The sequence below is a fragment of the Hypanus sabinus genome, chromosome 19 (genome assembly GCF_030144855.1).
Source record: "Hypanus sabinus isolate sHypSab1 chromosome 19, sHypSab1.hap1, whole genome shotgun sequence".
NCBI lineage: Eukaryota > Metazoa > Chordata > Chondrichthyes > Myliobatiformes > Dasyatidae > Hypanus > Hypanus sabinus.
In genome coordinates this window covers 14,615,119-14,639,501 of record NC_082724.1, presented here as the reverse complement: position 1 = coordinate 14,639,501, position 24,383 = coordinate 14,615,119, and the positions used below count along the sequence as shown (strand labels likewise).

General features: G+C 44.0%; 1 protein-coding gene across 1 annotated transcript in view; it reads left to right on the top strand.

Annotated features, from left to right (window-relative positions):
• Nucleotides 1–24,383, top strand: part of LOC132377744 (protein shisa-5-like) — a 106,500-nt gene that overhangs the window by 13,161 nt on the left and 68,956 nt on the right. Inside the window, exon 2 of the mRNA XM_059944056.1 lies at nucleotides 4,330–4,378. Coding sequence (XP_059800039.1) covers nucleotides 4,330–4,378 — 49 coding nt within the window. The remainder of the gene's footprint in view (nucleotides 1–4,329; nucleotides 4,379–24,383) is intronic.

Sequence of the window (24,383 nt, the reverse complement as noted above, 5' to 3'; positions counted from 1 at the left end):
CGAATGGTAAGGACTTCTGATGATCTTCCTTTGGGCGGCACCTTCTGTAGATACTATATTGAAGGATTTTGTGAATAAGCCATGCGAGAGTCATTTTGTGTGCCACAGCCCTTAATTTCCATTACAAACAAACCAAAGGCAGTCACTTTACACTGATGTTGTTACGTCAGGCTCCTTGTCTTAAAGTGAATACAGCAACTCATTGACAGTGATTGTGAATTCTGTAGAAGTTTCTATTATGAACAATATGTGTCATCTGTCACCCATTACATTCCCCTACCCAACCAATGGTACCTACCTAAGTGCCCCTTAATCAAGTCTGCTTCCATCACCACACCTGTCAGTGTGCTCCAGGTATCATTGTCTCTACGTGTAAAAGGAAATGATAATCTCTTTTAAACTTTGCCTGCATTCATTTGCTACCTGCTTGGGTAGTTCGATGGTCTGTTGGAACCATAAGTAAAGGCTGGTTTATGCTGTGCGTTACATTGACACCGTAGGTATCGCGTACCCTATGCCATACCTACGCCATACCCTACGCTGCAGGGTGACGTGCACCTCTCCAGAAAAGTTACTCACGCATCGCGGCGACGCAGACTGCAACAACTGATTGGTGATTGGTCCCCTTGGTAGCATCACATTTCCTCCTAAGCATTTCCAGTTGCTTCTTCTCCACCATGTTTGTAGGCCGTGCGTACACTGATGCGAAATAGATGAACCAGATCATCAAATCTACCTGCCATCATGCGAAAATGTTTGAAATGCATTTCCTTGTCCATGTCTCTCACAAGGAAACTCAACACAGTGGCATAGAAATCCCACCGCCAACTAGCATTTTGGCGCACACCAATGCATGCTCACTACGGCGTAGAGCGACGCAGAAGTGAAAATCGGTTACAGCATAGGCTGCGGTGTAGCCCGTACACACAAGTATAAATCAGCCTTAATTTGTGGCCATTTTACAATACTCTTAGCACTGAAGTAAATAAAATCTTTCTTCTAGTGCAATACATCACTTTAATCTAATTATCTGTACCCAACCCATCTGACTCTTCCAACGCTAGGACATAGGACATTTGATCAACATTTTAAAAACAAGTTTCGCATTGTGTTGAAGTAAAACAGGAAGTAGTACAATACTTTTCTTTTATGCCTTATGTTTTTGGAACTTCTCCCCAAATGTACTTCTAATTTTTATCAACCGGTTGTCAACTCTGTGAAAATTGCCTGTTTTGACCTCCCAGTTGCAGTCCTACTGGATGCTTCCTGACTCCTGTCTTGAAGTGTGCATTTACCAAACCACATTCTAAAATGCAAGTTCAAGCATGCCCATGTGTATGTGAGAGAGCACTTTAAAATTCCGGTGCAAGCTGCTTCTGTGCTTTAGCTGTTTTCCCATTCCACCGCACACTGGCATGCATTAAACCAGTCTTCTGACCATCAGTGGGGTCAGGGTGCAGACTTTTCCTTCGGGATCTCATAAAGGTCTGGAGATATGGAAGCAAAGTGGGCGATGCTTGACACATTTAGCAGGTCAGGCAGCACCCGCAGAAAAGGAAGCAAAATTCATGTTTCTCGTCATTTCAGTTCAGATACATGGTTGTCAGTTTGAAATATTCGCTCTCCAAAGATGCAGCCTGACCTGCCGAGTGTTTAGTGGCATTTTCTGTGTAGATAGGCTACTTAACTAGTGAATTTTCAGAGCTTATTGAGTTTTGTTTTCCTCCTATTGCTTCCAGGTAGTTTGTACAATTCTATAAAGGCTTTCAGACTGGGGCGGCATGGTAGCATAGTGCTCAGCTTGACAGCACTGGCAGCCCAGGTTCAATTCCCGCCGCTGTCTGTAAGGAGTTTCTCCCCATGACTGTGTGCATTTCCTCTGGATGCGCTGGTTTCCTCCGACGGTCCAAAGACCTACTGGTTGGTAGGTTAATTGTTAATTGTAAACTGTCCCGTGATTAGGCTAGGGTTAAATCAGGGGTTGCTGGTTCGAAGGGCTGCGAGGATCTATTCCACATTGTATCTCAATAAATAATGAATAAAAATCTACCCTCAGCCAGCAGCTTGTAAATGTAGTTAAGCATGGTTGGAGTGCGTGTCTTGTACTCTATTACTTAAAAAGAGTGTTCTGCGTGGAAATCCCACCTTGTGCCTCATTTGGTGTTACACATGCTCATTAAGACATCTATTCTGTGCAACGGAACACAGCCCACTTACAACAAAGCCAGCCAGAATCTCAATTGAAATTCCTTGATCTTATTCTCACAGCAGTTCATTGACATAATGACCCAAAAGCAAAATATTACAAATGCTGCAAATGGAAAATCAAAAAAAAGCAAAATGTTGGATATAAAAAATAGGTCAGGCAACATCCATAGAGAGGTGATGTCCAATGTGAACTCCTGGTCCCTCCCTGTTTCCCTCCCTCCCTCTTCTCTCCCCCCCCCCCCCCCCCAGTGAGAGCGATCTGCCCAGTTTTTAGGCAACAGGGCATACTGTCTTTAATTACTTACAAAGTCAACTTAATTTTACACATGAATTAGGATATAATGCGCCGCACAATGTAATTACAATCATATTACAAAATAAACAGAAGTATTGACATTAAATACAGTATACAAACAATATATACATACTTACTCATCCCCATTACTAAAGATATAAAATATTTCATTGTGCATGGTGGGAAAGGCACTGTAAAGCCAACCCATTATAAGAATATACCGGGGAAGATATTGAAGTATGCATACTTAGCGCGAAGACAGTAGTCAAGGGTGGTGGTGGTGTGCGTGCGTTTTTATGTGTTTACCAAGTGCTCTCTGTCAGATTCAAGAAAGCTCAGATTCATCTGACAGAATTAAGGACACCTCAACATGCTTTGCAACAACAAAGGACTTGATGAAATGTGCTCACTTTTGTTAACTCAGGAAGCTGGGCAGCAAGTTTGGTGCAGAGTAAGGACCTCACAAGCAATAAACTGCTTCCATTTTCCATCGTACTTGATTTTTACAAGATCCACAGCCCAGGCTTGGCAAAAGAGAATAGTTTGAAAGTCAGCTTTGTAAGCCTTTTAATTAGAGCGAGTTAAAAGTAATTATAAATAGTAATCCCTGGGTTACATTGTTCCACTAATAAGGGAACTGAGAACAACCAAGATAGTAGGCGAGGCTAACAATTATATATAGACAGCTGGAAATGATTACACCCTACACTCTAACTGGTGAGAATGAGATTTAGTCAATTCTGACTGCAATAAAGATTACTTCATATTACAAATGGTAATGGATAAATTTAACAAATCTACTCAAAATTGAGTTGAAATATAAACTCTCTGAGAATCAAAGTCGAAGTGCATTTATTATCAAAGTATGTATGCAATATACAACCCCGAGATTCATCTTCTCACAGACAGCCATAAAACAAAGAAACACCATGGAACCTTTTCAAAGAAAACATCAAACACGCAATGCACAAAAAGAAAGAACAAATCATGCAATTGGGAAAAAATGAGCGGAAAAAAAGACAGAGCATAAAACAGAATCCTCGAAGCAGTCTCAGAATGCCCAGTTTAGTTCTCTTATTTCTTACTATCTGTTATATCTGTGGAATTCTCTGACACAGGAAACAGTTGAGGCCAGTTCATTGGATATATTTAAGAGTAAGTTAGATATGGTCCTTATGGCTAAAGGGATCAGGGGGTATGGAGAGAAAGCAGGTACAGAGTTCTGAGTTGGATGATCAGCCATGATCATACTGAATGGCGGTGCAGGCTCGAAGGGACGAATGGCCTACTCCTGCACCTATTTTCTATGTTTCTATGTTACACCATTTAGGGCTGCAATGAAGGTCCCCCATCTCTGTCTGTCCATACAGTTGCACACAGATATAGAAGGAGTCTTCATTGCTGCTTCTGCAACAGTTTTGTTGTTGCCAGTCAGGGTTGTTAGCTGCGATCATGAGGACTGGTGAACCACTGTTAGTCTGGCCTCTGCCCTTTGACCTGTTTGTCATGGGTGACCCTATCAGGGGCCAAAAACACAAGGTCCTGACACCAGCCAAATAGCTCACTTGGTAATTGCGGCACACAAGCCTTCAAGTTTGTGGTCCTCGTGGAGGCCAGTTTAGTTCAGTTCAATTTAGCGCTATGTTGTTCGTTGAGTGCAAGCGTTAACTTAAAAAGGTCTCCTGTAAGCTAATGAAATTACACAATAGATGGTCATTGCCTTAATTTTTATTGGTATAATGTGATATTCTTGTACCTGAGAGAAGATGTGATAGCCCCATAATTACTCAGGAACGTCAGCCCTAACGTATATTTTGTCTTTTCAGTGCATGCTTTTTGCGAAGATTCTGATGACGATGTGTGTATTCAAAGGAGGTAAGTACATAAATTTAGTTTCAACTGGCATCAAGGGGATTTTGAACCCTTTCGCAGGTTGGTATTTTCCTAGAGTGAGCTGCTGTTATTTGAAGCAGGTAACTTTAGGTTTATCCAATGCAGGGGATTCTCTAATAACAACAGTGCTTTGAACCTGTGTGCAAATGAAGAAATAACTTGTCAAATGAATTTTATTCCCTAAGCACTTTCAGAACAGGGGAACAGCAACTACTTGCCTGAGAAGCAGGAAGACATTTAAATAGGGGGCCACTTGAGTCTGATGTGTCGTAGAATAAAATTGAACCTAATGTAGTTCTTAATCCAGAGTTGCATTTCGTACCTCTCTACATCCACCTCTGTTGCAGTCCCTTATTGAGTTTGTGCTGCTAGGGCTCTTCTCTATATCTTTGTTATCTTAAGACTGGATTATTCCAAAACATTTCAGAGTGACATAACTTGCAGTACTCTCCATGAACAAACGAGTATGCAAAATTCTCATCAAGTTGTGCTCCGGGTTTCCGTTATGCCTCAGTTTTGGTCCTTTTTGGCTTACATTGACTCCCCTGCTTGCATTCAGAGCTCTCCATGGCCTTAAACGTGGAACATGGAACACAGTATGAGCCCTTAAGCCCACGATGTTGTGCCAACTTTATGACCTGCTCTAACTGTCCTAATCTAAACCTTTCCTCTCCCATAACCCTCCATTTTTCTATTATCCAAATGCCTATCTTAGAGTTTCTTAAACACCCCTACTGCACTTGCCTCTGCCACCACCCCTGGCAGTGCGTTTCACACGCACACTGCTTTCTGTGTGAATAATAAACAACTTACCTCTGACAATTCCCCTCCTACACTTCCCTCGAATCACCTCAAAATTATGCTGCGTCATATCAGTCATTTGTGCCCTGGGTAAAAGTCTCTGGCTATTCACTCAGTCTATACCTCTCGTCATCCTATACACCTCTATCAAGTCACCTCTCATCCTCCTTCACTCCAAAGAGAAAAGCCCCTGCTTTGCATTCCCTTTCTTTGCAATGTCCTCCAACTTCACAATCCTCAGAGAATCTTCCCCTCCCCTACCAGTCCTAGCTTTTGGAGAAGCTAGACTTTAACCATTCATCATTCTGAAGCTCTTTTTTTTTTGGCTGGTGGATGCTAAATACTCTCCCTAATCCCCTGAACCCATCTTAAGGTGCCTCGTAATATCTATCTCCCTCTTTGGCCATCTTTTTGGTGACTGGTTTTAAAAATTGCATTAAAAGTTTCAGTGTTGTGTTTCATTGATCTTGCTCAATGAAGCATCTTGAAATGTTTTGCTGCATTGGAAATTCTACTTCAGGGGTTCCCAGCCTAGGGTCAGTGGACCCCTTGCTTGATGGTATTGGTCTATGGGATAAAAAAACATTGTGAGCCACTGTGCTACATTAATACAAGCTGTAATTACACTCCTGTCATATTCTGTTCTGAAGAATGTGCTGACATTGGAGAGGGTTCAAAGGAGGTTCATGAAAATTAAGCTGGGATTGAAAGGCTTATCATATGAGGAGCATTTGATGGCTTTGGGCCTGTACTCACTGGAATTCAGAAGGATGAAGGGGAATCTCATTGAAATCTATTGAATGTTGAAAAGCCTCAATAGTGCAGGTGTGGGGTGGATATTTCCTGTGGTGGGTTGAGTTTAAGACCAGAGGACACAGCCTCAGAATAGAGGGATGTTCTTTTAGAATGGAGATGAGGAGGAATTTCTTTAGCCAGAGAGTGGTGAATCTGTGGAATTTGTTTGCCACGGGCGACAGTGGAGACCAAATTATTGGGTACGCTTAAAGCGGAGGTTGATAAATTCTTGATTTGTCAGAGCATGAGGGGATTTAGGAAGAAGGCAGGAGATTGGGGCTGAGAGGGAAATTGAATCAGCCATGATGAAATGGTGGAGCAGATTGGATGGGCAAAATGGCCTAATTCTGTTCCTGTATCTTACGAGATTAAGTTATTTTTACTCTGTAATATGTACACCATAAATTGAAGCTGTTGAGATTTCTTGATTTGTCTTCCTTACTTCTTGTGTGAATGAAGAACATGACTCCTCTCCAGAAATGCATTTTAATGGTAACACTTTTCAACATGGATAGTAACAGATAGTTCCAAGAACAGGGGCTCCCAACCTGGGGTCCATGGACCCCTCGGTTAATGGTAGGGGTCCATGGCATAAAAAAGGTTGGGAACTCCTGTCATAGGGGGGGGAGCAACAGAATTTTTCTCATCACCAACCTTAACGACGAACTAGAAATTGGTTTTGGTATCAACGGTAAAGTTTAGCTTTATTTGGCACATGTACATGGAAACATACTGTGAAATGCATTGTTTTGCATCAAATCAAATTATTGAGGGCAATCCACAAGTGTCACCATGCTTCCAATGCCAACACTAACCCTAACTGTACATCTTTGGAATGTGGGAGGAAGTCGGAATACCCTGAGGGAAAACCCACAGTCCTGGGCAGAACGTTCAGTCTCCTTACAGGCAGTGGCAGGAAGAGAATCGCAATCAGGGATCGCTAGTTCTGAAATAGAGTTTCGCTAACCGCTGCACTATCAAGTTGAATTTCATTGCATTTCTTTACTCTTGTTTTGTTTTTCTTTTGACCCGGAGTTCAGGTCGCAACAATTCTACTTACTACAGTTAGAAGCACAAGAATTTGTTTCTGAGTTAATTGGAGGAGAGGGTAAACCAATTTCACTCGTGCTGAGCTTTCTTCTCTGCGAGTGCAAAGCCATGTTCTGGAATCTAGGTGCATTTAACTGGAGATTTCCTACCTTTGGCTGTTCTGTGGATTGGAGATGGCTTCACAATCCCCTTACACAGCAGAGCAGGTTTACGTCATACCGTTCTGACCTGGAACTTAATCCCGGTGTGAGTGGTCAACAGACAGCTGGAATCCTACTCTGAAGTGTTGTCTCATGCTTGCCACAATCATTAAGTGAGCAGAGAAGATTGGCTGTTAACAATTTAAAACCTGCTCCAAAACTGTTGATGTAAGCCCTGAGGTGGAAGCGAACAGCTGTGCAAACTGCCCTAAAATGAATCCGAGGAAGAGTTGCATGTGAATTTTTATCTCTTAATCCTGGGGAATTACTGTTGCCATTGTAATTTGATATACGGACTAAAGTTAAGCTGCCTGGCACAATATTAATAACCCAGCAAATCTCTCCTGTGCATTCAACAACTGCTCTGAGTTTACTTAGGTATTTAAGAATGATTATGTAAAAGAGACCATGGAGAAAGCCCTGTTTTTTTTCTACATATTATCTGGGAACGGAGTGCACACAGATACAGCGGGTAGTGCTGTTATCTCACAGCCTTGGTGACCCTGATTCGGTCCTAATCTTCAGTGATGTCAGTGTAGATTTTGCACATTCTCCACAGACTGCCTGGATTTCCACCAGGTCTTCATATCTTATGGGTCGGTAGGGTAATTTGCCACTGTCAATTGCCCTTAGTGTGTAGATAATATGCCGCGGCTGTGGTCGAACCTGGGGGAAGGTTGATACAAGTGTTGAAAATAACAAAATGGGATTTGTATAATTAGGAGCTAGAGAGTCGACAAGGATTTGGGTGTGCTGTTGTTCACCTCTCTGTCTTTGTCTGAACTTGCTCTCTTAAATCTAACTTACAAAATGAAGTTTCCAAATTAGACCTCCAAGACAGGAAGCAACACAGTGCTCTATTGGCTATAAATTATCCTGTGGGGGGTTTTTTCCCCAATACTTTTTTGTACTTGGATTTTCAGAAAGCCTTTGACAAGGTGCTGTACATGAGGTTGCTTAACAAGTTAAGAGCCCATGGTATTACAGGAAAGATACTAGCATGGATAGAGCTTTGGCTGATTGGCAGGAGGCAAAGAGTGGGAATAAAGGGAGCCTTTTCTGATTGTCTGCAAGTGACTAGTGGTGTTCCACAGGGGTCTGTGTTGGGACAGATGATTTGGATGACTGCATTGATAGTTTTATGGTCATGTTTGTGGATGATATGAAGGTAGATGGAGGGGCAAGTAGTTTTGAGGAAGTAGTGGGGCTGCAAAAGGACTGAGATAGATTAGGAGAATGGCCAAAGAAGTAGCCAATAAAATACGGCGTCAGGAAGTGTCCGGTCATGCACTTTGGTAGAACTAAAAGTGTAGGCTATTTTCTAAATGGAGAGAAAATTTAAAAATCTGAGGTGCAGGACTCCCTGCTTATAAAACACTGCTGAAGTCTCACGGAGTATTGTGAGCAGTTTTGGGCCCATTATTTAAAAAAAGGATGTGCTGATATTCGAGAGGGTTCAAAGGAGGTTCATGAAAATGATTTTAGGATTGAAAGGCTTGTCATATGAGGAGTATTTGATGGCTCTGGGCCTGTAGTCACTAGAATTCAGAAGAATGAGGGTGACCCAATTGAAACCTATTCAATATTGAAGGGCCTCAGTGGAGTGGATGTGGAGAGGATGTTTCTTATACAGGGAGAGTCTAAGACCAAAGGACACAGCCTCAGAATTAAGGGGCATCCTCTTAGAATGGAGATGAGAAGGAATTTCTTTAGCTAAAGTGGTGAATCTGTGGTATTTGTTGCCACAGGCGGATGTGGAGGCCGTCATTGGGTATATTTAAGGCAGAGGTTGATAGATTTTTACTGAGATATAGCGTGGAATAGGCCCTTCCAGCACATGAGCCACACCACCAGCAATTTCCCGATTTAATCCGAGCCTAATCACGGGACAATTTACAGTGATTTACCAATTGGTACTTCAAAGTTGAATCTGAATAAAACTGGGAAGACCAGCTTCTTATAGTTAGCACAGTTTATTGTGCATCTTCCTGCAGGAGTTTGAGACCCAGTTGTCAAAGGGAAGGCATAAGTACTGCCACCGTCTGACAAGTGGGCCTGCTTCCTCAGGTTACAGTGTATATTTAAACATAGTAAGCCCCTTCATTGCTGTTGCAAGATATCATTTGAACTGGTATGCCCACCAAGTCTGTTGGTGCAAAACTTAGTTACAGATAAGAGAGTCTGCTAGATCAAGGCTTAATTACAGGTGGATGTGCTGTCCAGTCCCTATCAGTATTCCCTTTGCTAGGCCCTGACTTAATTACAGATGGATGTTCATTCCTGTCCTTATGGGTGAGTCCTCCTCAAATGAGGGTACAACGTCCAATTATCAAACTCTCAATGTCTCCTTGCAAGTCGAGGAGAACTGGTAATGAGCCTCTCTTAGTCAACTGCTGAAGACAGAGTTTACTTCAGTACAAAAATTCCTATTCAGTCCCAATTATTCTTTTAGCCAGAGGTTACATAGGTTCAAAATGATTTTTTTATATATTCAATTCCTCAGTACTTCTGTGGACAGTGGGAGGAAACAGTTACACCTTGAGGAAACCCACGGGGTGATGGGGAGAACATTCAAACTCCTTGCAGGTAGCGGCGGGAAATGAACCCAGGTCGCCTGTATTTAACTACTACGCTACCAAGGTGTCCGATTAATCGGGGTATGAAGGGATATGAGGAGAAGGCAGGAAATTGTGTCTGAGGGGGAAAATGGATTGGCCAAGATGAAATGGCAGAGCAGACTTGAGGGGCCAGACGGCCTAATTCTGCTCCTATATCTTATGGTCTATTCAGAATCTTTTTTGCAAGAACATCACAACAAAAGTGCACAATACTTCCTCTCCTTGAAGTTGCATTCAGTCTGGATTTGCAGCTCATCTCAGGCATTAGTTTTATAAACTGAGACTTCAGTCTGCCCAGTGTTTATAGGAAGCAATGAACAATTAGCGTTTGGGTCTATGCTGTATTACGAATGTGCCACAACACTGAGGGGCTGAAGGGTACAAAGTAGCCCCCTCCTTTTTGAGAATCACAAGATCGCTATTAATTTGGGTTTGGGACCCAGGAAATGAGAGAGAGATGTCCAGAATACACAGGCTTGGAATGTGTCCTGGCCACAGCAAGGCAGAACCCTTGATAACGGCTATTGTCTCTTGGAGATGGAATTGTGTATTGAGTACTGTACTATTCATTGAAGCCCTCAGGGAATGACCAGAGTGGGCTGGTTGAGGGATTGCATCATCCCAACCTGATTGACGTCTGAGACCCCGTGAGTAAGGATAAAAGAGGGTCTGGGGAACAACCCCTTTAGACGCACCAGGAGAGAGGCTAGAAATCCCGTGACAGCGTTTAATAGCGACAGCCGGTGGGGGGCTCGCGTGCGTCCTTTCCCTTTGCCTGGGATTGGGGCCTTACCATGGAAGAACGGCTTAGCTAAAGAAGAGACCCACACCAAAGAAATTTCGAAGGATCGACATCATAAAAAGGAAAAGCTGGCAAGTTTCTAAAATCTCTCTCTTGATTCCAACCACAGGCTGCAGCCTGAATGAACTGAATGATTTTTATATTTCCATTGGACAATACATTATCCCCTAGACAACGATAGAGCTTATTTCTTATTGATTATTATTATACCCGCACTTTTAGATTTAGTATTGACGACGTATATTATCTGTATGTTTGCATTGATATTATTTTTGTGTATTTTTACTAATAAATACTGTTAAAATAGTATCATCAGACTTCAACGGACCTCTCTATCTTTGCTGGTAAATGACCCAGTTACGGGGTTCGTAACAGCTGCAACTACAACATTGCCTCTTTGGCCAGGAAGATTGAAGCAGACAGGGTTTAATGGAATAATTAAACTGATGTAAACTAAAAAGTAAAAGAGAAGGAAAATGGGACAAAGAAGATGTAATAAAAGCTTTTAAAATTGTTTCTTTCTTTTTAAAGTGTCCAAAAAATTTTCAGAATGATTAAGACCCTCTATTTTTCTGTGCCAGAGAGTTTGTTTGTAATCAAAACCTCTTTAAAGAAGTACAAGATCCCTCCTGACTCCTTGGAACCTGTAGCCCAAAGGTGCATGATGTGATGGTGGGCATTTGGGTTGGCTTTGATGTCTTCATTCACCAAGAACTCACAGAAGCCTTGCATAAGAAGCGTCTCATCACACAGAACTAATCCAACGTGGCCCTACAGCCATTTCCTGCCCGACTATGGAAGAGTCCGTGGTTCATAAGATGGGCCTTCTCGGCCACCTCTGAAACCACAAAACCAGAATCAAAGCACATCATCCCCAGTCCCAAGGAGCTGCCAAAAAAGAGCTTGATTTGAGAAAACTACACTTACATGTGCCACAACTACTTCTAGCATCATGTATTATGTAAGTAGATTCTTGCTGTTTATGTGCAGGGGGAGTTTTCTTTGCTAGGAAGAATTATAATAGACAATAGACTATGGGCACAGATTGTACAGGGACCTCTTATTTTCTTCATGTATGGAAATTGCTTCGTGATCCTCTCCTCGTCAACAGCACCAATTCGGAGGCCTCTTAGTCAGAGTTGAACACGGATATTGTGTCCTAGCTGTCTAGACACGCAAATCCAGGGCATTACAATATGGAGAGTAAGATTTTGCCAGGAGTTACCAGTCAGCGTTGAACTCAAGGTAGGACCGTGTTAGGGACTCCAGCTCTGGATTTTTCCCTCGTGGGTTTACTCCCCGAGCCTTCCCCCTTAGTGGGTATAACCTGCAAGACAGCAGAGGTTTGAGATCAGCGTTTCCCTCTTCCTAGCTGAGCTGCTGACAGAAGGGGCTGACGAGCCCCATCCGCCTGAAGTGACTGGTTTTAAAGCACCAGTAACCCGCCTTTGCCCCTTCTGTCAGTAGAAATGGTTCCACTGGGCTTAGTAGCTAAGCCACACGTTAAGGCCAAGAATTGGACCTGGTTGTCAGAGGCTACTTGACGCGCGCGCCATTGGGAGCATTTAATAGGTAGTGGGAGCTCATCCCCATTACCACCCACAACTATACCAGCCTGAGAAACCAACAGCGCCAATGATCTCACTGTTATTCCTATGTCATAACCTTGGGCAAGCATGTGTTTGACATATGCTTTTCAACTCTCAGAAGACACATTAAAGTGTTAGTTACAGAGAGGCAACCAGTTGAAACATTTTGTTGCACTTTCGGCGCTTTATTTAACTTTTGAAGAGTGCAGTGATCTGGTAATCCTGTGTTGAAATGAGGCTGTGGTGCCATAATTTACAGCCCCTTAACACAACTAACACCTCATTTCCCTCTTTCTATAGAGGAGGTTGTGCCAAAAAAAACACATTCACTTACTATTCACTTTTGTATGTGTAATGCTTCATGATTTAATTTTAAATGTTCTAGAGTAGATGCCTAACAATAGGATTTATGATTTAAATTGGTGGAGATCACAAGCTTTAGGTAGGGTGTAATGAGTGCAGGAAAGGAAGGCTGAGCGACAGGATCAGCTGCAGCTTTATTGGACGGATGGAAGAGGCTGGGAGGACCACATGATCCGAAAAGGATGCTGTTTGGGTTTCCCATGAGAACCTTCAATCAGATTGACACAGCTCTACCACATCTTGGCTGGACTGAAAACACGGGCTGATTCGTACAGCGACAGTGCCACATGACGGCCACGAAGTGAAATGCTCTTTTCTGGGACTGAGAGTGGCAGGCTATGAAGAAACACCTATAAAGTGCTGAGGAACTCAGCAGGTCTGTGGAAGGAAGTAAACAGTCGACACTTCGGGCCGAGACCCTTCATCAGTTCCGGAAGGTAAGGGCGCAGAATGGGAAGGTGCAGGTAGGGGAAGAAGCACGCGCTGGCAAGTTGGGAGGTGAGGGGGGAAGTGGGGGAGGGGGAATGAAGTACAAAGCTGGGAGGTGATAGATGGAAGAGATGAAAGCCTGAAGAAGAAAGAATCTAATAGGAGAGGACAGTGGAGCATGGAAGAGTGGGAAGGAGGACGGGCACCAGAGAGAGGTGGTGGACAGCTGAGAAGAAAAAAGAAGGGATGAGAGGGAACCCAGACTGGGGAATAGAGAAAAAGAGGAGGAAGGGGGGAGAAATTACTAGAAATTTGAGAAATTAATGTTTAAATGTATGAAGATAAAACTATTTTGTTCTGGAAGTGAGTCTTTTTCTTGTACAATACAATATTACTTTGACCATAGATTTTGCTATGTAGAATCCATGTTGACAAGAGATTGGTAAACATCTTCCCTGGGGCATCTTTGCCAAACTGCAGACTTCTATAAACTCTTTGACATTTGTTAGTATTGGTTCACTGCACAGTAGGGGGATAGAAGGGGGGAAAGAGGGGACAGAACCACTTACAAATATCAAGAGGCTTAAGAAGTTTTCTAATGAGAATGTCAATCAATAGAGAGTTGTGAAGAAAGTTCCAGACACAAAGTGCTTTTTATTCAATACCTAAAATTAAATGCTCATGATGTACAAATCTTGTAATACTGATGCTGATAACAATCCAGTGCCCTTCATCGAAAATGTTTACAGGCTGCTGTCTGGAGTGTATTTATAAATATCAGGACCTGTGTTACCAAAGCAAATGCTGAACAGGTTAGGCAACTCCTGGCAAGGTAGAAAAGGAAAGGCTATCTACTGACTGTTTCCAGGTTTTTCATTTGGATTTAGATCTGGTTGTCCAGGACCGGAGCTCCAAATTTGCTCACATTTAACCTCAGAGGTTGCTCCTTTGAAGGACCACATGAAGTCCTAAAGTCAATTTTCCTGCAGTTATTCACCAAAGTTCCTTTGTACCTTGTTGTCTCGTCCAATTAAAAAGACTAGTGCTCATGGCATCTCCTCCATTGCAGGTTTCCCTCATCACACACTATTTTGATGAGGAAATTGATCACAGACAATTCATAAACACAAGAAACTCTGCAGATGTTGGAAGTTCAGGGTGACGCAGAAAATGCTGGAGGAACTCAGCGGGTCAGCATGGCTTTCTCGAGCACCTTCACTCCATAAACAATGAGCAGGATTTCCCAGTGGCCAATCTCTTTAATTCCAATCCCCATTGCCATTCCACCATGTTGGTCCATGGCCTCCTCTTCTGCCACAATGAGGCCACCGTCAGTTTAGAGGAGCAATACCTCATATTCCACCTGCCTAACCTCCAACCTGATGGCATGAACATCAATTTCTCTAACTTCTGGTTCCCACGTCCTCTCTTTTTCCATTTCCCATTCCAGCTCCCCTCTCATCTCGTCGCTTCTCCTATCACTTCTGACTGGTGTCCCTCCTCCTTCACTTTCTCCCATGGCTTATTCTCTTGTCCTATCAGATTCCTTCTTCACATCTTTACTGTTTCCACCTATCCCTGTCAGCTTCTCACTTCATTCTCCCCACCCCCCCCACCCCCGCCCGGCACCCACTTATCTTCCCTCTTTACTTGGTTTCACTTATCACCATCCAGCTTGTACTCTTTCCTCTCCCCTTCAACTTCGGATTCTGTCTTCCTGAGCCTTCCTATCCAGTCCTGATGAAGGGTCTCAACCCGAAACATAGCTCTTTATTCCCCTGCATCTTTGCCTGCCCACCTGAGTTCCTACAGCATTTTGTGTGCAGACAATCAATCTTTTCTTAATCTGGATCTTGGAATAAGGCAGTTATTCACAAGCAATTAATTGCTAGTATTCCAAACCAAGCCATAGAGACATAAAATAGGGTAGATGACCAAAGGTTTGTATAGATGTTCAAGCCTTAGGCAGAACAAACTACAACCATCATAGAACCATAGAACATACAGCACAGTACAGGCCCTTCAGCCCTCCATGTTGTGCCGACCCCTACATTCCTTTAAAAAAAGTACTAAACCCACACTACCCCATAACTCTCTATTTTTCTTTCATCCCTGTGCCTGTCCAAGAGGCTCTTAAATACCCCTAATGTTTTAGCCTCCACCACCATCCCTGGCAAGTCATTCCAGGCACTCACAACCCTCTCTGTAAAAAAAATTACCCCGATGTCTCCCCTAAACTTCCCTCCCTTAATTTTGTACATATGCCCTCTGGTGTTTGCTATTGGTGCCCTGGGAAACAGGTACTGACTATCCACCCCATCTATGCCTCTCATAATCTTGTAGACCTCTATCAAGTCCCCTCTCATTCTTCTACGCTCCAAAGAGAAAAGTCCCAGCTCTGCTAACCTTGCTTCATATGACTTGTTCTCCAAACCAGGCAACGTCTTGGTAAATCTCCTCTGCACCCTTTTCATAGCTTCCACATCCTTCCTATAATGAGGTGACCGGAATTGAACACAATACTCTAAGTGCGGCCTCACCAGAGATTTGTAGAGTTGCAACATAACCTCTCTACTCTTGAACTCGTATTGCAACCTCTCCACCTTCCACCTTCTGAAATCCAGCCTCTAGAGGGATGATCAGCTACTTTCAGATTAAGGAGGGAATAGTTTGGCTGACCGTTGCCTGCATTTTGCATTTTTGAGGGGGTGGTGTGACTGGTGCTGAAGGACGTTAAGGTTGGGATGGGGGGTCGGTGCTGCACAGGATCAAAGTAAGCTCAGAGTTGTAAACTTAATCAGCTCCATCATGAGCACTAGCCTCTGTAGTATCCAGGACAGCATCAAGGAACAATGTCTCAAAAAGGTAGCATCCATTAAGCAGCCCCCCCCCCCCCCACCTAGGTTATGTCTTGTTTTCACTGCTGCCATCAGGAAGGAGGTACAGCAGGATGAAAGCCCACAATCAACGGTTCGGTGCAGCTTCTTCCCCTCTGCCATCCAATTTCTGAATGGACATTGAACCCATGAACACTACATCACTACTTTTTATTTCTATTGGATTTGTGGATACTATAGAGAGAGTGCAGAGGAGATTTACAAGGATTTTACTTGGATTGGAGGGCGTACCTTATGAGAATAGGTTGAGTGGACTTGGCCTTTTCTCCTTGGAGCGACGGAGGACAGAGGTGTATAAGATGATGAGAGGCATTGATCATGAGGATAGTGAGAAGCTTTTTCCCAGGGCTGAAATAGCTAACACAAGGGGGCATAGTTTTAAGGTGCTTGGAAATAGATACCGAGGGGATGTCAGGGGTAAGTTTTTCACACGGAGAGTGATGGGTGCATGGAATTTGACTGCTGGTGGCGGTGGTGGAATTAGATACAATAGGGTCTTTTAAGAGCCTCTTAGATAAGTACATGGATCTAAGAAAAGAGAGCTATGTGCTAGGGAAATTTTAGGCAGTTTCTAGAGTAGGTTGCATGATCAGCACAATATTGTTAGCCAAAGAACCTGTAATGCACTCTAGTTTTCTATGTTCTATTATTGCACTAGTTACTTAACTATTTAGTATATATTTGTGTGTGTATGTGTGTATATATATATACTTACACACACACACACACACAAACATATATATTAAACACTTAAAAACTCTGAATTAGAGCAAATATATATACTAATTGTAATTCAGTTTTTTTCCCCTCTTTTATTATGTATTGCAATGTATTGCTGCCACAAAGGCAATAAATTTCGCAATATGTGCCGGTGATGTTGATTCTGATTCTGATTCACCTGCCCCTGATATCTCCGCCGACACCTGTTGCTTCGAGGTACAGTGCATGAACAGAACTCAGTTTGATAGACAGCATTCACTGGCAGAGTAAACAAGGCAGATGGGTGGGTGGGGAGGCTGAACAAACTAAGGTTGCTTTCTCTGCATCCGCAGAGGCTCTGCGGAGACTTGATAGAAGCTTATAAAATTTTGAGAGGCATAGATAGACACCCCCTACCTTTTTCCCAGGGTCAGAATGTCTAATCCAGAGGCCACGCATTCAAAGTGAGCTGGGAGATAATCAATTAAGATGTGCAGGGAAAGTTTTTACGTCAAGATTGATTGGTGCCTGGAATGAACTGGTGGTAGATACAATGGATGTATCTATTAGGCTCTTAGATAAACACGCAAATATGCAGAGAATGGAGGGATATTGACCATGTGCTGGCAGATGGGATCATGTCATTTGCTTAATGAGTTTAGCACATCATGGATGGAAGGACCTGCTTTTGTTCTGTAAGAGGAAGAAGGGCTCTTGACAGGATCAACGTATAGCCAGGGTGTTCAGGAAGCAATTTGACCTCAGGGACATCACTGGGGATCCACACCTCAGAGATGACATCATTAAGTTGCAATGCAGGTGGCTGCCAAGGTGATCACGGCAGTGAGTTTCTACGTGTTTGGCTGTTTGCCAGCTGGAAATTTTGGTAATCTCTCTCAATTTCTCACTGAAGGTACCTATATGCTCTATCCAAGAGAGACAATTGCATTTCAATACTTCCTACCAATGAGCAGGGAGCATTGTGAGGAGTGGAGACATGGCTGGGTTGAGCTCTCCAATCTTGGTGATTTACTTGCAAACGTTTGGTCAGCATGCGACCATTCAGTGCGTTGTTGATTGTGGTGTGACCTCCGAATGCTTGGAATTTATATACTTTTCGATCAGCTGATTGGTCGCCACTTTGGAAAGCGGATTGTGATGTGGGGAGGAAATCTTGCCGCTGATTGGTTGCGTGATGGACTTTGTGCGTTGTGGTCCGGAATTGCGCCGGCATCAGTTCATAAATAGGATCGAGGTCTGTGTGTTTGTTTACAGGATTGTTCTCCAAAAACCACTCTTCTAGGAATTCTCTGTGTGCCACGTGTTTGCTTGCGCCATGAATTTCACTGCTGCCCCGTTAATTTTGTGCCCCTCTCCACCTTCAGGGGTAGAGCCTAGGAAAAGTTGCTCATGCTGCTTTACAGCCAGTTCATGTTCATGGATCCTTGTGGGTATTTTATTCCCAGTTTGGTCAATGTGCTCTTTGCTGCAGTCCCCACATTGGATTTTGTAGACCATGTTGGTTTTGTCCAATAAATTTTGGACGTTCCACCAGCATAAATTTTTAAAGAAAGGGGCTTCCCTTCCTCCACCATCAACTCTGCTCTCAAATGCATCTCTCCCGTTTTATGCACATCTGCTCTCACCCCATCCTCCCGCCACCCCACTCAGGATAGGGTTCCCCTTGTCCTCACCTACCACCCCACCAGCCTCCGGGTCCAACTTATAATTCTCCATAACTTCCGCCAACAGGATCCCACTACCAAGCATTTGTTTCACTCCACCCCCCCTTTCTGCTTTCCACAGGGATTGCTCCCTATGTGACTCCCTTGGCCATTCATCCCCACCCCCCACCCCCCACATCCCTTCCCACCGATCTCCTTCCTGGCACTTATCCTTGTAAGTGGAACAAGTGCTACACCTGCCTCATACTTCCTCCCTCACCACCATTCAGGGCTCTAGACAGTCCTTCCTGGTGAGGCGACACTTCACCTGTGAGTTGGCTGGTGTGATATACCGCATCCGGTGTTCCCGGGGCGGCCTTCTATATATTGGTGAGACTCAACGTGGACTGGGAGACCGTTTCGCTGAACACCTACGCCTGGTCCGCCAGAGAAAGCAGGATCTCCCAGTGGCCACACATTTTAATTCTACGTCCCATTCCCATTCTGATATGTCTATCCATGGCCTCCTCTAGTGTCAAGATGAAGCCACACTCAGGTTGGAGGAACAACACCTGATATTCCGTCTAGGTAGCCTCCAACCTGATGACATGAACATTGATTTCTCTAACTTCCGTTAATGCCCCTCCTCCCCTTCTTACCGCACCCCTTATTTATCTGTTTGTTTATTTATTTATTTATTATCCCCCCCCCCTCTTTTTTTCTCTCTTTGCCCCTCTCACAATCACTCCTTGCCTGTTTTCTAGCTCCCTCTGGTGCTCCCCTCCTCCTTTCTTTCTCCCTAGGCCTCCTGTCCCATGATCCTTTCCATTCTCCAGCTCTGTATCCCTTTTGCCAATCACCTTTCCAGTTCTTAGCTTCACTCCTCCCCCCCCCTGTAAGAATCAGAATCAGAATCAGACTTTAATCGCCAAGTACCTGTACACATACAAGGAATTTACTTCCGGCAGATGTTGTCTCTCTGCTCATAACAATAATAATGATAAATATAAATGAAAATATAGATTATACATACAAGTAGTGCAATCCAAGTAATAGTTAGCTGACAGCTAACCAGCAGTTAACTGTTCAGCAAAGTGACCGCAGTAGGGAAAAAACTTCTCCAGTGCCTATTAGTCTTAGTCTGGAGGGATCTGAAGCGCCTACCAGACGGAAGCAGTTCAAACAGTCCGTGTGCAGGATGGAAGGAGTCCTTTATGATGTTCCCCACCCTCTTCTTCAACCTGGAAGAGTACAGGTCCACAATAGAGGGCAGGGAGGCTCCAATGATGCGCTCGGCAGTCCTCACTGTGTGCTGTAGTCTGGTTCTAACCTGCTTGGTGGCGGTTCCAAACCACACAGTGATGGAGGTGCACAGGACAGACTCAATGACTGTAGTATAGAACTGCAGCAGCAATTCCTGAGGCAGACCATATTTCCTCAAGAGCCTTCTATCTTCTATCATTTTGGATTTCCCCCTCCCCCTCCCACTTTCATATCTCTTACTATCTTTTCTTTCAGTTAGTCCTGACGAAGGGTCTCAGCCCGAAACATTGACTGTACTTCTTCCTATAGATGCTGCCTGGCCTGCCGTGTTCCTCCAGCATTTTGTGTGTGTTGTTTGAATTTCCAGCATCTGCAGATTTCCTAACATGATGGCTTTGTGGCCAAGTTTACAGATGACACAAAGGTAGATGAACATCTAGGTAGTGTTGAGGAAATAGGGAGTCTGCAGAAGAACTTCAAATGAATGGACAGCAAATTCAGAAATCAGACGTGCAAAGGGACTTGGGCAGGATTCCCTAAAGGTTAACTTGCAGGATGAGTCGGTGGTAAGGAATGTTGTGTATTTAATATTTCAGTAATATTTGAGTAATATTGTAAATATATTGATTGATTAATCATTGTTTGTTTAAATGATTCAGTATGGGCTATATGTAAACTTACGTAAATGGCATACGTCATTACAACACCACATCATATGGAGGCACCTCACTTAAAGTAAAAACAGTTAAACTCATTTTCTGGACTCTCTTGTTTTTCTTCCAATTGGTTTTATGTTTTAGAGTTACAAACCATAAGGAAGGCAAATACAATTTAGAATTCCTTTGGAGAGTACTAGGATATGGGCAAGGATGTAATGATGAGGCTCGATGAGGGATTTGTCAGACCACACTAGGAGTATTGTAAGCATTTTTAGGCCCCTAATCTTAGAAAGGATGTGTTAGCATTGGAGAGGGTCCAGAAGAGGTTCATGAGAATGATACCGGAATGAAACATGCATTTCGTGGCTGTGGGCCTGTACTCACTGGAGTTCTAAAGAATATGGGGGGGATCTCATTGAAACCCATTGAATATTGAAAGTCCAGGATAGAGTGGATGTGGAGAGGATGTTTCCTATGGTAGGGTGTCTAGGACCAGAGGGCCCAGCCTCAGAACGGAAATACATCCCTTCAGAACAGGGGTGAAGAGGATTTTTATTTTAGCCAGAGGGTGGTGAATCTGTGAAATTCTTTCCCACAGATTGCAGTGGAAGCTAAGTTATTGGATATATTTAAAGCGGATGTTGAATCAGAATCCGGTTTATCCACTGATTAGTAAGGACATCAAAGGTTATGGGGAGAAGGCAGCTGAGGTGCATGCGCTGCTGAGGACCCGTGAATCCACTTTCAGAGCAGGTGACAAGGCAGCCCTAAAGACAGCAAGGGCCAAACTGTCCCGGGCCATCAGAGGGGCAGAGTGTGCACACACCCAGCAAATACACAGCCACTTCCAGGACAGCGGCGACTCTCGGTGCATGTGGAAGGACGTCCAGGACATCATCAATTACAGGACAACACCACCTCACTGTGCGGGTGATGCCTCCCTCCCAGATGTGCTGAATAACTTCTATGCTCATTTTGAGGTGGAAAATGACGTGGCAGCGAGGAAGTCCACCCCTCCTACAAATGACCAGGTGTTGTGTCCCACCGTGGCGGATGTGAGAAGAACCCTGTGCAGGGTCAACCCACAGAAGGCAGCTGGACCAGACAACATTCCTGGTAGAGTGCTCAGAGGATGTGCAGACCAGCTAGCAGATGTTCTCACTGACATCTTCAACATCTCCCTGAGCAGCGCCACCATTCCAACGTGCTTCAAGGCCGCCACCATCGTCTCCGTGCCGAAGAAGTCTTCAGTGTCCTGCCTCAATGACTACCGTCCCGTTGCACTCACATCCATCATCATGAAGTGTTTTGAGAGGCTCGTCATGAGGTATATCAAGACCCTGCTGCCCCCCTCACTGGACCCCCTGCAGTTTGCGTACCGTCCCAACCGCTCAACAGACGACGCCATTGCCATCACCCTCCACCTGGCCCTAACCCACCTGGACAAAAAAGACACGCACATTTGAATGCTGTTCATAGACTTCAGTTCAGCATTCAACACAATCATCCCTCAGCAACTGACTGGAAAGCTGAGTCTACTGGGTCTGAACACATCCCTCTGCACCTGGATTCTAGACTTCCTGACTGGGAGACCTCAGTCTGGATCGGGAGCAGCATCTCCAACACCATCACACTGAGCACGGGGGCTCCCCAGGGCTGCGTGCTCAGTCCACTGCTGTTCACTCTGCTGATCCATGACTGTGCTGCAACACACAGCTCAAACCACATCATCAAGTTCACTGATGACACGACCGTGGTGGGTCTCATCAGCAAGAACGACGAGTCAGCTTACAGAGAGGAGGTGCAACGGCTAACGGACTGGTGCAGAGCCAACAACCTGTCTCTTACTGTGAACAAAAGAAAAGAGATGGTTGTTGATTTCAGGAGGGCACGGAGTGACCACTCTCCACTGAACATTGACAGCTCCTTGGTAGAGATCATAAAGAGCACCAAATTTCTTAGTGTTCGCCTGGCGGAGAATCTCACACACCAGCTCCATAGCAAAGAAAGCCCAGCAGCGTCTCTACTTTCGGCAAAGGCTGAGGGGAGTCCATCTCCAACCCCCCCACCCCCCCCCCCATCCTCATCACACTCTACAGGGGTTGTATTAAGAGCATCCTGAGCAGCAGCATCACTGCCTGGTTTGGAAAATGCACCATCTCGGATTGCAAGACCCTGCAGCGGATAGTGAGGTCAGCTGAGAAAATCATCGGGGTCACTCTTCCCACCATTACGGATATTTACACTACACGCTGCATCCGCAAAGGAAACAACATTATGAGGGACCCACGCACCCCTCATACAAACTCTTCTCCCTCCTGCTATCTAGAAAAAGGCACCGAAGCATTTGGGCTCTCATGACCAGACTATGTGACAGTTTCTTCCCCCAAGCTATCAGACTCCTCAATACCCAAAGCCTGGACTGACACCTTACTGCCCTATGGTCTTGTTTATTATTTATTGTAATGCCTGCACTGTTTTGTGCACCTTATGCGGTCCTGGGTAGGTCTGTAGTCTAGTGTAGTTTTTTTCTGTGTTGTTTTTTAAGTAGTTCAGTGTAGTTTTTGTACTGTGTCATGTAACACCATGGTCCTGAAAAATGTTGTCTTGTTTTTACTATGTACTGTACCAACAGTTATGGTCAAAATGACAATAAAAGTGACAACTTGACTTGAGAGTGGCGTTGAGAGGGATAATAAATCAGACATGATTGAATGGCGGAGCAGACTTGATGGGCCAAATAGCCTAATCTGCCTCTATATCTTATGCTCTTTTAATTTCCAAATTCTCTCATACTGCATCAGTCCTCTGTGTCAACTGGACTTTGAGTCTGATGAACACAAGGTTTATAACTGGATAGGGTTGCCAACAAAGAAGTGTAAATTATGAGCAGGGTATTTGGTCTGGTTGTAAGTGCAGACCAGGTTTGTTCCTCTACCTCCAATTCCGACCAACTGCAGACCCTGGGAGTTCAACAGGCCAAACTGTCCCATTTAGCTGTGGACATTAGTCGTAAGATGTTAAATTAATAGATAAGGAAAATACAGAAACTTACATAATCCATTTCTGTAATCTGACAACATAACAACACAACATAACACAGTCAACTATAAGCTGGCTGGTGGTGTAGTGGCGTCAGTGCTGGACCTTGAGACGAATGGTCCCAGGTTTGAATCTGGCTGGCCCCTTGCACACTTTTCATCTCTGCTGGGTTGAGCATACAGCTAGCAGCTCAGCTTTATAAAAACCAAGTCAAATGTTATGAAAACCATAATGATGCCACCTGACGCGCACACAAGGTGTGGAAAGGGACAATAGCAGCAATATGACCATTAAATCGTAACAAAACTTTCTAGGCTATTCAAGAAAAGAAATACATAAAAAACGGTACATATGGACCCAATGAAGGGTTTTGGGCCGAAACATCTTTTCCAACAATGCTGCCTGGCCTGCTGAGTTCCTCCTGCATTTTGTATGTGTTACGTACTTCGGAAGGACTGCCTTCCACAGTGTTTGAAAGGAAAACACTCCCTTAATTCATGAAGATGTATATGCATCTTTCTTGTTCACTCTCAGACACAAACGTCTTTAGCTGTAAATTGTAAACACGAGAGATTCTGCAGATGCTGGAAATCCAGAGCAACACACACACAACATGCTGGAAGAACTCAGCAGGTCAGGCGACATCTATAGACAGGAATAAACAGTGGGCATTTCAGGATAAGACCATTCGAATCTTTAATCCCCTCTATGTATGCTGCCTGATTTACTGAGTTCCTACCCATTCTTTTGTGTGTGTATTTTGATGTGTCACCTTTATTTTGGGAGCTGAGATCTGTACACAGGCCTGCCTCGATCAAGAGTGAAATCTGGGAGGGAACCTGGTGCAAGAGCAAAGGTTCCAATAATCTCGATAGTGCCTGTAACAGTCCTTTAAAGGAGCTCTTGACTGAATCAAGAGACAGACTCCAGAACATTTATGTATAAAAGGTTCTTAGCTCAAAAAAGTTCAAGACCTAGGCTTTCCCAAGAAAGTTCTAGGCTTAGGAACACTTATTCCCCCTCAACCATCAGGCTCCTGAACCAGAAGGGATAACTTCACTTGCTCTCAGCACTGTTCCCACAAACGATAGACTTGCTTTCAAGAATTCTTCATCT